The sequence below is a fragment of the Procambarus clarkii genome, chromosome 52, assembly GCF_040958095.1.
Source record: "Procambarus clarkii isolate CNS0578487 chromosome 52, FALCON_Pclarkii_2.0, whole genome shotgun sequence".
NCBI lineage: Eukaryota > Metazoa > Arthropoda > Malacostraca > Decapoda > Cambaridae > Procambarus > Procambarus clarkii.
Genome location: NC_091201.1, coordinates 9,470,056 through 9,485,437, shown reverse-complemented (window position 1 = coordinate 9,485,437; position 15,382 = coordinate 9,470,056). Strand labels below are relative to the sequence as shown.

The 15,382-nt window shown below is 36.6% G+C and overlaps 1 protein-coding gene across 1 annotated transcript in view; it reads left to right on the top strand.

Moving 5' to 3' along the window:
- The first annotated feature begins 8,981 nt into the window (after positions 1-8,981).
- The window catches only part of LOC138351999 (uncharacterized), a 9,016-nt gene continuing 2,615 nt past the window's right edge, over positions 8,982-15,382 (top strand). Inside the window, exons 1-3 of the mRNA XM_069304171.1 lie at positions 8,982-9,046; positions 9,705-9,782; positions 12,833-12,939. Of these exons, the coding sequence (XP_069160272.1) occupies positions 12,895-12,939 (45 nt within the window). The 5' untranslated portion in view covers positions 8,982-9,046; positions 9,705-9,782; positions 12,833-12,894. The remainder of the gene's footprint in view (positions 9,047-9,704; positions 9,783-12,832; positions 12,940-15,382) is intronic.

The following is a 15,382-nucleotide window of genomic DNA, read 5'->3' as shown; positions in this document are numbered from 1 at the left end:
TGGATAACAAAGAATTTGAAGAACCTTATAGGTAAAAAGAGAGCTTGGTACAAAAGGATTAAGAATGGGGAAGTCAGTTTAGAACAGGAATTCATACAACTGGTTAGAAATGTTAAAAAAGAGATTAGGAAAGCAAAAAGAAACTATGAAGTTCGCATAGCAGAGCAAGCAAAGTCAAATCCTAAAGGGTTTTTCAGTTATATCGAACTAAGACTAGGGAAATGATATGTCCATTAAAAACTGAGACAGGTCAAATAACGGATAATGACAAGGAGATGAGTAGTATTTTTAACAAATATTTTATATCTGTATTTACTAAAGAAGAACTTAACAATATGCCTTCAGCCGAACAAGTCTATGTGGGTGGGGATGAGGACAGGTTGACTAGTTTAGCAGTTACCAGAGAGTATGTAATTAAACAATTAGAAAAACTAAAACCAAACAAATCCCCAGGGCCGGATGAAGTGTTTGCAAGGGTGCTTAAAGAATGCAAAAAGGAGCTTTCAGAACCACTGTCTACCATATTTAATAAATCAATAGTCAGGCCGAGTGCCAGAGTCATGGAAGGTAGCTAATGTGGTACCAATTTTTAAGAAAGGAGATTGATCACTTGCGTCAAACTATCGGCCAATTAGCCTAACATCTATTGTGGGAAAGTTACTTGAATCAATAATTGCAAATACAATTCGTCTTCATCTTGAAAAATATAAATTAGTAATGAGTCGCAACATGGTTTTACAAATGGCCGTTCATGTTTAACAAATTTCCTAACTTTTATTCCAGCATAGTTGAGGCAGTTGATAGTGATAAGGATTGTGATGTTGTGTACCTTGACTTTAGCAAAGCTGTTGATACAGTGCCACATGAAAGGCTAATTAAAAAATTAGAAGCTTATGGTATTGGGGGTGCTATTCCAAAGGAAACAGAGAGTTAGTATAAATGGGGTTAAGTCAGGGTGGGATAATGTTGTTAGTGGAGTACCTCAGGGCTCTGTCTTGGGACCTCTGTTGTTTATAATATATATAAATGATTTAGATTCAGGTTTGAGTAACAAAATCTGCAAATTTGCAGATGATACAAAAATCGGTAGGGAAATTAACACGAAAGAAATCTCGGTATCACTTCAAGTTGATCTAAGTAGGGTTTTACAATGGTCAAAAGACTGGCAGATGCAGTTTAATGCTAATAAATGTAAAGTTTTGAGGCTAGGTAATGATGATAGAGTTACAAGATACGAGCTAGATGGTGTTGAGATTGCGAAATCGGATTGCGAAAGGGATCTGGGAGTTATGATTAGTAAGAATTTAAAACAAAAGGATCAATGCATGAATGTTCGTAATATGGCGAAGAAGACACTGGGATTTATTAATCGAAGCGTTAGTAACAAGACACCTGGTGTGGTTTTTCAGCTATATCATGCTCTGGTTAGGCCCCATTTAGATTATGCTGTCCAGTTTTGGTCGCCGTACTATAGAATGGATATAAATTCACTTAACCCAGCAAACACAAATCATCTACACAACGTTCGCCTATCTCTTGCCATAGGTGTGGGAATGATTTGCATTGAGAATGGTGCAGGAGAGCCTTTGAGAAACTTTTACTCAAAAAATCCAAACACAAAGGTTTAATTATAAATTGTTTTTCTACAATTATTTTCTTCCAAATGTAAAACAAATAGTTTTTACATGTTTAAATATAAAATTTATGGTGTTTTTTTGTAAAATTCATTAATAAATTGTGAATGATATATATTGGCTGAGTGAAACCTTTATAATCCATTTAGTTATAATTTGAACAGAAAAAAGTATTTTTCCAAATTTTCTAAAAATTGCTCTTTTTAACACAATTTGACTCCTTATACATTCCACTAAACACTATATCATGTTTAAATATATAATTTATGTATTATTCTCTAAAATAATTTATATAAATTATATAAGTTGCTGGAAAGTGGTGTTAAGGATTTTGAAAACATTTTGTTGTGTTAATATGTTCTTATTAACTATGTCTCAAGTTCACAGTTTATCAAACAAGAATATTAACATTCGTCAACTCTTAAAATCTTATATGTTATCTTGCTGGTGCAAAAAAGGGTGAATCTTTAGGAACAGCTATAGTATCTATATATCACAAATGGTGTTTTCCCTAACTCAAACAATGTAGGGTTTATTATTCTACACATATTTCTAATGACTCTTAGATGTTTACATTCTCTGAAGTATAATTGTGAAGGCTGTGTCCATCACTCTCAACACAGATTCTTAAACTCGTCTCTGCAGGTTCAACTATATAATTAGTTTCCATTTTGAATTTCCATGGACATTTGTATCCAAAATGAAACCAATGTGGTTTCCTTCAGCGCCTTCAGCCAGCACATTTGCTCATTCATTTCCACAGATTCCAACAAGGTAGGGGATTTACAGAAATTTGTATATTCATATTGTTATATATTAAAAATATGAATGCAGTTCAATATGATAAGACAAATACATGAGTTTATGATAAATTCGTTTTCTGTGATATACCATTGATATGCTCTTTTTTTCTTTAAACGGCAGACTAAACTAAAGTGCTCACATCAACAGATTTGATGTATAAATGGTCAACGCTCAACAGAGTTAGTATAAATGTATTAGTATAAATCTTACTTGTCTCATTGTTAATTCACATTCAATGTCAACTTGTGGTTTTGATGTGGCACGTTTGGCCAAGACACCCCACCCCATTATGCACCCCATACCCATCTTGTGGGCGGTTGTGGAAAGGGTTACAGAGGCACATAATGGGCTCAGGGACTGAACCCCACAATTCATTTAGCTAAGCAAGTTACAATCTTGATGAGCTAGTTACAAAATTCAATATAAGTCATCACATCAACAATGGGTTCGAGATCGACCTCAAGTACAGGTTCTAAATTAAGCAACTGACATATGTGGAGAGCTAGTATCAAAATTTATATGTTTGTCCTGCACACCGTCCCCCATCCAGTGGGCAGCGGTGGATAGGTTACAATCACTTAGTTGTTATCTACAGTTAGCAAACTGGGGATATTTGGCTAAAATTTCTGGTAGCAGATCATTTTGAATGAAATATTGACACATCGCTGGAACATTGGTTATAGAATTGTCTCTAAATTCATGTATCTTTTCGCACTCCATCACATAGTGACGGAGGGTGTGCGAATAATTTTGTTGACACAGTTTACATTTGGTCAGGTCTACATCAGCAGATAATGAGAATTCCCAGAGATACTTGTAACCGAGTCTAAGCCGAGCAGTAGTAACATCTAGAAGTCTGCTGATTTTATTGGATGATCCATAGATGTGTGGCTCCTCTTGTATGATATGTATGATAGATGGAATTACTAGTTCCAGTTTCTAGGCAGGCGATGAGTACTCACAATAACCTTAATTAAGCGTCAAAACAAAAATGTGTATACTCTTTTTACTCTCCTGACCTTAGTTCTCGAGCTATGTATTTCATTTTGGTACCAACGTGTTCGCAATAACATTCTCTAGAAGAAAATCAGCAAAAACGGTCACCAAAAGTTATATGAATACCAGCACCCAATAAATACCTACGTAGATGACTCGCCGTGAGTGCCCAAGAGCAACAAAATGTTTTTACTCTTGGGATTGTTATCACTTCCACACTTGTCCTACAGCGTTAATTTTGGTATCAATGTACTCGCAATGAAATTCCCAACACGGTGATATGAATATAAACGTAGAATAATGGTCGCTGCCCACCCGCAAGAGTGTGGGAAGTGGCGGAACTGTTACCCAGTATTGGTGACAAGACGACACATGGGCGATACAGTGCTTTGAAAGTTTATAATTATATCACTGTCCTGACATTATTATTGTATGTACGTCATTCATTTTTGTGCCAATGTTTTCGCAATAGAATGTTCTATGAGCCCGTAGGTAAAAAAGAGCAACAAAGCGTAAGATAGAATAGCACCATATATAAAACAACGCTGGTACATATCAGTGAGCGTCAAACACACACGAAATGTGTGTGTTTGATGGTGGTCAAACGATGTTTGATGTGTTGGTTCAGGTGATGTCCTGATCCGCATAATTAAAGTATGAATTATGTTGAGAAAAAATAAGAAAAAAGGGAAAAAACAGGGGTGGGAGAAACATGACAGAAAAAGAGTAAAAATACAATTTGGTCAACAAAACAGCATTGTTTAAAATAAAAGATATGGATTGACATTTTGGGGGTTAGGTTGGTAGGTTACATTGAGTTAATTAGGTAGTACTTAGTGTTTATCTGTTATAGATAGGAGCTGCCTGGTATGGGCCAATAGGCCTTCTGCAGTTACCTTTGTTTTTATGTTTTTGCCCTGTAACCTAAATGGTTAGAGAGGCACATATATGGGCTTAGGGACTGAACCCCACACTACATTTAGCTAAGCTGGTTACAATCTTGATGATATAGTTACAAAATTCAATATAAGTCATCACATCAACAATGGGTTCGAGATCGACCTCAAGTACAGGTTCTAAATTAAGCAACTGACATATGTGGAGAGCTAGTATCAAAATTTATATGTTTGTCCTGCACACCGTCCCCCATCCAGTGGGCAGCGGTGGATAGGTTACAATCACTTAGTTGTTATCTACAGTTAGCAAACTGGGGATATTTGGCTAAAATTTCTGGTAGCAGATCATTTTGAATGAAATATTGACACATCGCTGGAACATTGGTTATAGAATTGTCTCTAAATTCATGTATCTTTTCGCACTCCATCACATAGTGACGGAGGGTGTGCGAATAATTTTGTTGACACAGTTTACATTTGGTCAGGTCTACATCAGCAGATAATGAGAATTCCCAGAGATACTTGTAACCGAGTCTAAGCCGAGCAGTAGTAACATCTAGAAGTCTGCTGATTTTATTGGATGATCCATAGATGTGTGGCTCCTCTTGTATGATATGTATGATAGATGGAATTACTAGTTCCAGTTTCTAGGCAGGCGATGAGTACTCACAATAACCTTAATTAAGCGTCAAAACAAAAATGTGTATACTCTTTTTACTCTCCTGACCTTAGTTCTCGAGCTATGTATTTCATTTTGGTACCAACGTGTTCGCAATAACATTCTCTAGAAGAAAATCAGCAAAAACGGTCACCAAAAGTTATATGAATACCAGCACCCAATAAATACCTACGTAGATGACTCGCCGTGAGTGCCCAAGAGCAACAAAATGTTTTTACTCTTGGGATTGTTATCACTTCCACACTTGTCCTACAGCGTTAATTTTGGTATCAATGTACTCGCAATGAAATTCCCAACACGGTGATATGAATATAAACGTAGAATAATGGTCGCTGCCCACCCGCAAGAGTGTGGGAAGTGGCGGAACTGTTACCCAGTATTGGTGACAAGACGACACATGGGCGATACAGTGCTTTGAAAGTTTATAATTATATCACTGTCCTGACATTATTATTGTATGTACGTCATTCATTTTTGTGCCAATGTTTTCGCAATAGAATGTTCTATGAGCCCGTAGGTAAAAAAGAGCAACAAAGCGTAAGATAGAATAGCACCATATATAAAACAACGCTGGTACATATCAGTGAGCGTCAAACACACACGAAATGTGTGTGTTTGATGGTGGTCAAACGATGTTTGATGTGTTTGATCAGGTGATGTCCTGATCCGCATAATTAAAGTATGAATTATGTTGAGAAAAAATAAGAAAAAAGGGAAAAAACAGGGGTGGGAGAAACATGACAGAAAAAGAGTAAAAATACAATTTGGTCAACAAAACAGCATTGTTTAAAATAAAAGATATGGATTGACATTTTGGGGGTTAGGTTGGTAGGTTACATTGAGTTAATTAGGTAGTACTTAGTGTTTATCTGTTATAGATAGGAGCTGCCTGGTATGGGCCAATAGGCCTTCTGCAGTTACCTTTGTTTTTATGTTTTTGCCCTGTAACCTAAATGGTTAGAGAGGCACATATATGGGCTTAGGGACTGAACCCCACACTACATTTAGCTAAGCTGGTTACAATCTTGATGATATAGTTACAAAATTCAATATAAGTCATCACATCAACAATGGGTTCGAGATCGACCTCAAGTACAGGTTCTAAATTAAGCAACTGACATATGTGGAGAGCTAGTATCAAAATTTATATGTTTGTCCTGCACACCGTCCCCCATCCAGTGGGCAGCGGTGGATAGGTTACAATCACTTAGTTGTTATCTACAGTTAGCAAACTGGGGATATTTGGCTAAAATTTCTGGTAGCAGATCATTTTGAATGAAATATTGACACATCGCTGGAACATTGGTTATAGAATTGTCTCTAAATTCATGTATCTTTTCGCACTCCATCACATAGTGACGGAGGGTGTGCGAATAATTTTGTTGACACAGTTTACATTTGGTCAGGTCTACATCAGCAGATAATGAGAATTCCCAGAGATACTTGTAACCGAGTCTAAGCCGAGCAGTAGTAACATCTAGAAGTCTGCTGATTTTATTGGATGATCCATAGATGTGTGGCTCCTCTTGTATGATATGTATGATAGATGGAATTACTAGTTCCAGTTTCTAGGCAGGCGATGAGTACTCACAATAACCTTAATTAAGCGTCAAAACAAAAATGTGTATACTCTTTTTACTCTCCTGACCTTAGTTCTCGAGCTATGTATTTCATTTTGGTACCAACGTGTTCGCAATAACATTCTCTAGAAGAAAATCAGCAAAAACGGTCACCAAAAGTTATATGAATACCAGCACCCAATAAATACCTACGTAGATGACTCGCCGTGAGTGCCCAAGAGCAACAAAATGTTTTTACTCTTGGGATTGTTATCACTTCCACACTTGTCCTACAGCGTTAATTTTGGTATCAATGTACTCGCAATGAAATTCCCAACACGGTGATATGAATATAAACGTAGAATAATGGTCGCTGCCCACCCGCAAGAGTGTGGGAAGTGGCGGAACTGTTACCCAGTATTGGTGACAAGACGACACATGGGCGATACAGTGCTTTGAAAGTTTATAATTATATCACTGTCCTGACATTATTATTGTATGTACGTCATTCATTTTTGTGCCAATGTTTTCGCAATAGAATGTTCTATGAGCCCGTAGGTAAAAAAGAGCAACAAAGCGTAAGATAGAATAGCACCATATATAAAACAACGCTGGTACATATCAGTGAGCGTCAAACACACACGAAATGTGTGTGTTTGATGGTGGTCAAACGATGTTTGATGTGTTTGATCAGGTGATGTCCTGATCCGCATAATTAAAGTATGAATTATGTTGAGAAAAAATAAGAAAAAAGGGAAAAAACAGGGGTGGGAGAAACATGACAGAAAAAGAGTAAAAATACAATTTGGTCAACAAAACAGCATTGTTTAAAATAAAAGATATGGATTGACATTTTGGGGGTTAGGTTGGTAGGTTACATTGAGTTAATTAGGTAGTACTTAGTGTTTATCTGTTATAGATAGGAGCTGCCTGGTATGGGCCAATAGGCCTTCTGCAGTTACCTTTGTTTTTATGTTTTTGCCCTGTAACCTAAATGGTTAGAGAGGCACATATATGGGCTTAGGGACTGAACCCCACACTACATTTAGCTAAGCTGGTTACAATCTTGATGATATAGTTACAAAATTCAATATAAGTCATCACATCAACAATGGGTTCGAGATCGACCTCAAGTACAGGTTCTAAATTAAGCAACTGACATATGTGGAGAGCTAGTATCAAAATTTATATGTTTGTCCTGCACACCGTCCCCCATCCAGTGGGCAGCGGTGGATAGGTTACAATCACTTAGTTGTTATCTACAGTTAGCAAACTGGGGATATTTGGCTAAAATTTCTGGTAGCAGATCATTTTGAATGAAATATTGACACATCGCTGGAACATTGGTTATAGAATTGTCTCTAAATTCATGTATCTTTTCGCACTCCATCACATAGTGACGGAGGGTGTGCGAATAATTTTGTTGACACAGTTTACATTTGGTCAGGTCTACATCAGCAGATAATGAGAATTCCCAGAGATACTTGTAACCGAGTCTAAGCCGAGCAGTAGTAACATCTAGAAGTCTGCTGATTTTATTGGATGATCCATAGATGTGTGGCTCCTCTTGTATGATATGTATGATAGATGGAATTACTAGTTCCAGTTTCTAGGCAGGCGATGAGTACTCACAATAACCTTAATTAAGCGTCAAAACAAAAATGTGTATACTCTTTTTACTCTCCTGACCTTAGTTCTCGAGCTATGTATTTCATTTTGGTACCAACGTGTTCGCAATAACATTCTCTAGAAGAAAATCAGCAAAAACGGTCACCAAAAGTTATATGAATACCAGCACCCAATAAATACCTACGTAGATGACTCGCCGTGAGTGCCCAAGAGCAACAAAATGTTTTTACTCTTGGGATTGTTATCACTTCCACACTTGTCCTACAGCGTTAATTTTGGTATCAATGTACTCGCAATGAAATTCCCAACACGGTGATATGAATATAAACGTAGAATAATGGTCGCTGCCCACCCGCAAGAGTGTGGGAAGTGGCGGAACTGTTACCCAGTATTGGTGACAAGACGACACATGGGCGATACAGTGCTTTGAAAGTTTATAATTATATCACTGTCCTGACATTATTATTGTATGTACGTCATTCATTATGTTTGTAAATCAACTATGTATGTATGAAACATTATGTACGTCAACATTATGTTTGTAAATCAACTATGTATGTATGAAAAAAAATGACTAATACGTTCGGCGAATGACTTTGACTTCAACTTCACTTTGACTTCGTTCATGTCATCGTATTTTCCGTAATATATAAAGGTTATGACAATGCAATTATATTATTGTGTGCAAATAAGTTTGAAATTTCATGTACCCTAAAAATATTAGAATAAAGAATAAGAATAATTAAATAATTGTTGTAGTAAATTGTCACACGTTCATCATACGCAAACGAACACACAGTTTGGAGCGTCAGTACAAGACCGCCGCCATTTTAAAACACGGCTTCGAATGTAAGTAATGTTTTTCTCGTACTAACACTGTGTTATACAATAGATTTGGTCTTGAATTCACAAATTTAGTTGTTACATCTGACAGAGTATGTTAGACGGTGTAATGCTGGTCCATGTTAACGTATTTGTGGGCTTGGTTGGTTTAAATGTGGAGGCGAGGCCTGGCTGTGCTAGTGTGTATGTGGAGGCGAGGCATGTACAACACTCCCCAATAGGAAGAGAACCCACTGGGTTCTAGGCTAGGTTAGGCTTATCTGTAATAATTGAATTAAGCCTAGCAAAGCCTAGAACCTAGTTCAGTAATTTAAAAAATGTTGTAACTTGAAAAATGCCATTCAATACATTACACAATTTAAATATTTTCAGGCAATCAACACAACCCTCATGTTGGCTAACCCTCTCTCATGTTGGTCAATAATTTAATTATTTTTTTATGGAGTAATCTTTGCTGTTGAAATGTAGTCTTTTTGAGACTACATTTCAAATGTAGTGTGTGTGGAGGCGTGTATGTTAGGTATTACCTAATATACACGGTGTAATATATCTATCTGTGTGAAATAGATTAAATCCATTTATTTGATATTCAGCTAATAGTTCTGTATTTTCTACATTCATCCATGTTTTGGTAAGTGCAATAATATGTATTGTTTCATTGCAGATTAGAGATTCAAGATAGTTCTAGATTTCCGAAGTACTGAAACGCGCGCCATACAGGCTTGGTGGATCTAGGTGCAAGGTAAAATTATTTACATTTACTTTTGTATTTATGTTTTGTATTTATATGCATATATGCATTTATATGCATTATTCTATAGAATAATAGATCTCGTAATAATTTTGCAAAAATAGTGGCATTTACTATTTTTAAAAGATTATTAAAAAATTTACTGATATGGTGCATTCGGAAGGGCGAAGAGGGAGAACGGCCTGTTGACATAGCTCGGGTGCAGGGGGGGGGGGGGGGGGGTTGTGTAAAAGCCTGGTTTGTGCCTCGGAGAGGCTATGGGATCCAGTAAGTTCAGTAGAACTTCGGTTTCAACCCTTTTACCCTGTTGTAGCTCAGTCGATTAAGGCAGTGTCTGGGATGCTCCCGGACGCAGGTTCGAATCCTCGTCACGGCCCTTGTGGATTTGTTCATTTGATGCATCACGTTATTGTGATCTGTGTGTGTAATTCTTCACTTGCTACAGCAACAGGAATGTGTGTGTATGTATTTGTGTTGTTGAATATGACCGAAAGTGTAAGATTAATGATTCTAACACAAATCGTCTGAATATTTGTTTTTCTTCACTGTCGAGAGTAGTTAAAAAAATTTACTCGAGTTTATTTTCACACTTTATTTATGGTCCTTAAGTCCCTCTCCTTAATGCTGCTGCTGTTTCTCGCATCTTTGCATCGCTTGTATGTTTGGGGGTTTGGCCTCTTGCTATATATTGATTCCATTTGTGTGTGTTTGGGTCTCAGGCCCTCTCGCAATTTCTGTTGAACAAACCCCTTTTCCTAGTTCTGCATCTCTCCTTTGGTACAAATTTTGTTGTGCTTTTATCATATATTTCACAAAACTTGACATACATTTCATTTACTTCATGTCCTATCAGCAAGTGTTTGTCAAATTCTTTAAGGAAAGTTTATCATCCTGATTGCAGATCTCTAGCGATATTATGTCAACTTCTTGTGGATTCGCAATCATTATTTAATTTACCTTTAGGTGTTCTTTCACCAGCACAGCAACACTGTACCTCTCCCAACCAGTTTAAGATAAAAACTAAGTACTAACTAATTAACTCAATGTAACCTACCTTACCCCCAAAATGACAACCCATGTCTTCTATTTTAAACAATGCTGTTTTGTTGACCAAATTGTATTTTTGTTTTTTTCTGCAATGTTTCCCCCCCCCCACCACTCTACCACCACATTGAGTTTAGTAGCTCTGTGCACGTCAGGTGCTGTTTAATATACAGACCTACTCCTCCATTTGACCTAGTTTCTCTATCACATCTATATCACTTTGTGCTTTAGCCCTGGTGGAGCTTGGTCCACCAGGCTGTTGTTTGGAGTGGCCCGCAGATCCACATACAGTCTGCATATGATATACAGTCTGTTGATCAATTAAACTACAGTAGTTAGTTTTTATCATCCGAATGCACCAATATGTGTTCATTCTTCCCAGATGAAGGAACTAGGTAATATTCATCATCTGAATGCACCATCTGATGCTTTAACACACTCATGATACACGAGAGGTTTAAAAAACTTTTAAAACTTTTAAAACTTTTTGACCTATGTATTTAAAAGCAATTCTAAAGTTAAAAAGTGTAGCATAGGCCCCTCGCAGAATGTTCTTAATATGATCCTCAGGTTATAGTTTTCTATCTAAAACCACCCCTAGATCTCTTTCTTGATCAGAATTCTTTATAGATCTCAGTGGCTCGATCATAGAAACTGCTCTAAATCCTTGTTGGCCTGGATTGTGGAGGTCATTGGTCTCTATAAAACTAGTAATCTGACTCCTGATCACTCTCAAATAATTTTATTATGTGGGATGTTAGTGCAACTGGTCTATAATTCTTTGCCAATGCTTGTGTTGTGTTGTGTTGTTTTGGTAGTGATGTGCAATGTGTTGTTTTGGTAGTGATTCGTCCAGTTCTGGTAGTAGTGCGGTTGTTGTGTAGTGTAGTACTTGTGTGCTTGTTAATGACTTGTATTCCAGTCTTGTGGGTATCTCCTTTCCCCTACGGGCCAACTGCTTTGTTCTTACCTAGCATTTTGCTTTGTTTGGGTATGAATGTTTGTGTGCCGTATATTTTGCAAAATTTGCCATATATCTCATTATTTACTCCTCTGCCTAGCAACAAGTCTGTCTAATTATACTCATTAACTGTTTTTCAAAGTTCCCCATAGTGTCCTTTATTGAAATCGAGTTCATGAACCGTTTCAATGTTCTTATTTTCTTCTAGATTATATCTTAAAGTATATTTAAATGTTATTGTTATTATTGTTATTAAATGTTATTGTGACATTGCATTGCAATTGAGCTATGTTGTTTACCATACCGTTCATTTCGTGAGTATAAGTATAGATGCCACACTTGTGACAGGTAAAACCATGCCTTTTTTGAAAAACAGCACCGTCTGTTGCACGTAAGAGCAACCCACACTATATTATGTTGCGATATTATTTCAATATTTCCGATTGTATTGATAATTTGAATTTTCATAGATTTCAATTTATTTTCATTTCGATTTAATAATTTTGTGTGACATTGCATTGAAATTGAGCTGTGTTGTTTACCATACTGTTCATTTCATGAGTATAGTTTATTTTTTTATTTTTTTCATTTCATTTTTTTAGCTGTTCTTATTTTTCAGTGATGGGAATATCAGATCATTTGATGTTCCCAATTTTCTGATGGAAGCATCAGACCATTATAGAATGCATCGGATGAGGTAGTTTGGAATGGTGGGGAGGACGAGAGGGGGGTATGGTGGGGAAGACGAGGGGACAGAGGAGAGGGTAATGGTGGGGAGGACGAGGGGACTGGGGAGTTGGGAATGGTGGGGACAGGGGAATGCTGGGGAGGACAAAGGGACAGGTGAATGGGAGATGGTGGGGGAGGAAGAAGGACAGGGGAGGGGAAAATGGTAAGGAGGACGATGGGACAGGGAAGTGGGAATAGTGGGGATGATGTGGGGACAGGGAAGTGGGAAGGACGAGAGGACTGTGGAATGGGGAATAGCAAAGTGAATTATAATTATATATATTAATTAATTCTTATAAATTTCCAGAAGCCTGTATCAACACCCACACTAATGCAACTGAAAGAGATGTTGAGACAAGTATTGCTGATATGTTGAAGAACGCCCCAAACAAACTCGGTGGAAACAGATACAAGGTAAAGTTTGCCAATTTGCTGTAGTCTAATTCAATTTCTTTTTAGTAATCTTCGAGAACATTTATGCTATGAATAAGATAAAATAATGTAACTGATTTTGATTTATTTACTATTTATTATTTATTTACCGTTATTAGTATAATAGATCTCGTAATAATTTTGCAAAAATAATGGCATTTACTATTTTAAAAAGCTCGGGTGCAGGGGGGGGGGTTATGTAAAAGCCTGGTTTGTGCCTCGGAGAGGCTATGGGATCCAGTAAGATCGTCCTTCCTTTCCTCCCTAGAATCTGGATGTAGCAGGTGCTCAATTGTCAAAAGTGAAAAATTGGTTTTGTCTTCCGAATGCACCATTTGTGTAAATTTGCTAATAATCTTTTAAAAATAGTAAATGCCATTATTTTTGCAAAATTATTACGAGATCTATTATACTAATAACGGTTTGATAAAATACAGTAGACTGCCTACTGGATAATAGTTCCAGTCCACCTGTAGACAGGGATCTCACATCAGCTTGTATATTATACAAGGATAAGATTTGATTTACTTTTGTATTTATATGCATATATGCATTTATATGCATTATTCTCTAGAATAATAGATCTCGTAATAATTTTGCAAAAATAGTGGCATTTACTATTTTAAAAAGCTCGGGTGCAGGGGGGGGGGGTTTGTGTAAAAGCCTGGTTTGTGCCTCGGAGAGGCTATGGGATCCAGTAAGATCGTCCTTCCTTTCCTCCCTAGAATCTGGATGTAGCAGGTGCTCAATTGTCAAAAGTGAAAAATTGGTTTTGTCTTCCGAATGCACCATTTCTGTAAATTTGCTAATAATCTTTTAAAAATAGTAAATGCCATTATTTTTGCAAAATTATTACGAGATCTATTATACTAATAACGGTTTGATAAAATACAGTAGACTGCCTACTGGATAATAGTTCCAGTCCACCTGTAGACAGGGATCTCACATCAGCTTGTATATTATACAAGGATAAGATTTGATTTACTTTTGTATTTATATGCATATATGCATTTATATGCATTATTCTCTAGAATAATAGATCTCGTAATAATTTTGCAAAAATAGTGGCATTTACTATTTTAAAAAGCTCGGGTGCAGGGGGGGGGGGTTTGTGTAAAAGCCTGGTTTGTGCCTCGGAGAGGCTATGGGATCCAGTAAGATCGTCCTTCCTTTCCTCCCTAGAATCTGGATGTAGCAGGTGCTCAATTGTCAAAAGTGAAAAATTGGTTTTGTCTTCCGAATGCACCATTTGTGTAAATTTGCTAATAATCTTTTAAAAATAGTAAATGCCATTATTTTTGCAAAATTATTACGAGATCTATTATACTAATAACGGTTTGATAAAATACAGTAGACTGCCTACTGGATAATAGTTCCAGTCCACCTGTAGACACGGATCTCACATCAGCTTGTATATTATACAAGGATAAGATTTGATTTACTTTTGTATTTATATGCATATATGCATTTATATGCATTATTCTCTAGAATAATAGATCTCGTAATAATTTTGCAAAAATAGTGGCATTTACTATTTTAAAAAGCTCGGGTGCAGGGGGGGGGGGTTTGTGTAAAAGCCTGGTTTGTGCCTCGGAGAGGCTATGGGATCCAGTAAGATCGTCCTTCCTTTCCTCCCTAGAATCTGGATGTAGCAGGTGCTCAATTGTCAAAAGTGAAAAATTGGTTTTGTCTTCCGAATGCACCATTTGTGTAAATTTGCTAATAATCTTTTAAAAATAGTAAATGCCATTATTTTTGCAAAATTATTACGAGATCTATTATACTAATAACGGTTTGATAAAATACAGTAGACTGCCTACTGGATAATAGTTCCAGTCCACCTGTAGACAGGGATCTCACATCAGCTTGTATATTATACAAGGATAAGATTTGATTTACTTTTGTATTTATATGCATATATGCATTTATATGCATTATTCTCTAGAATAATAGATCTCGTAATAATTTTGCAAAAATAGTGGCATTTACTATTTTAAAAAGCTCGGGTGCAGGGGGGGGGGGGTTTGTGTAAAAGCCTGGTTTGTGCCTCGGAGAGGCTATGGGATCCAGTAAGATCGTCCTTCCTTTCCTCCCTAGAATCTGGATGTAGCAGGTGCTCAATTGTCAAAAGTGAAAAATTGGTTTTGTCTTCCGAATGCACCATTTCTGTAAATTTGCTAATAATCTTTTAAAAATAGTAAATGCCATTATTTTTGCAAAATTATTACGAGATCTATTATACTAATAACGGTTTGATAAAATACAGTAGACTGCCTACTGGATAATAGTTCCAGTCCACCTGTAGACAGGGATCTCACATCAGCTTGTATATTATACAAGGATAAGATTTGATTTACTTTTGTATTTATATGCATATATGCATTTATATGCATTATTCTCTAGAATAATAGATCTCGTAATAATT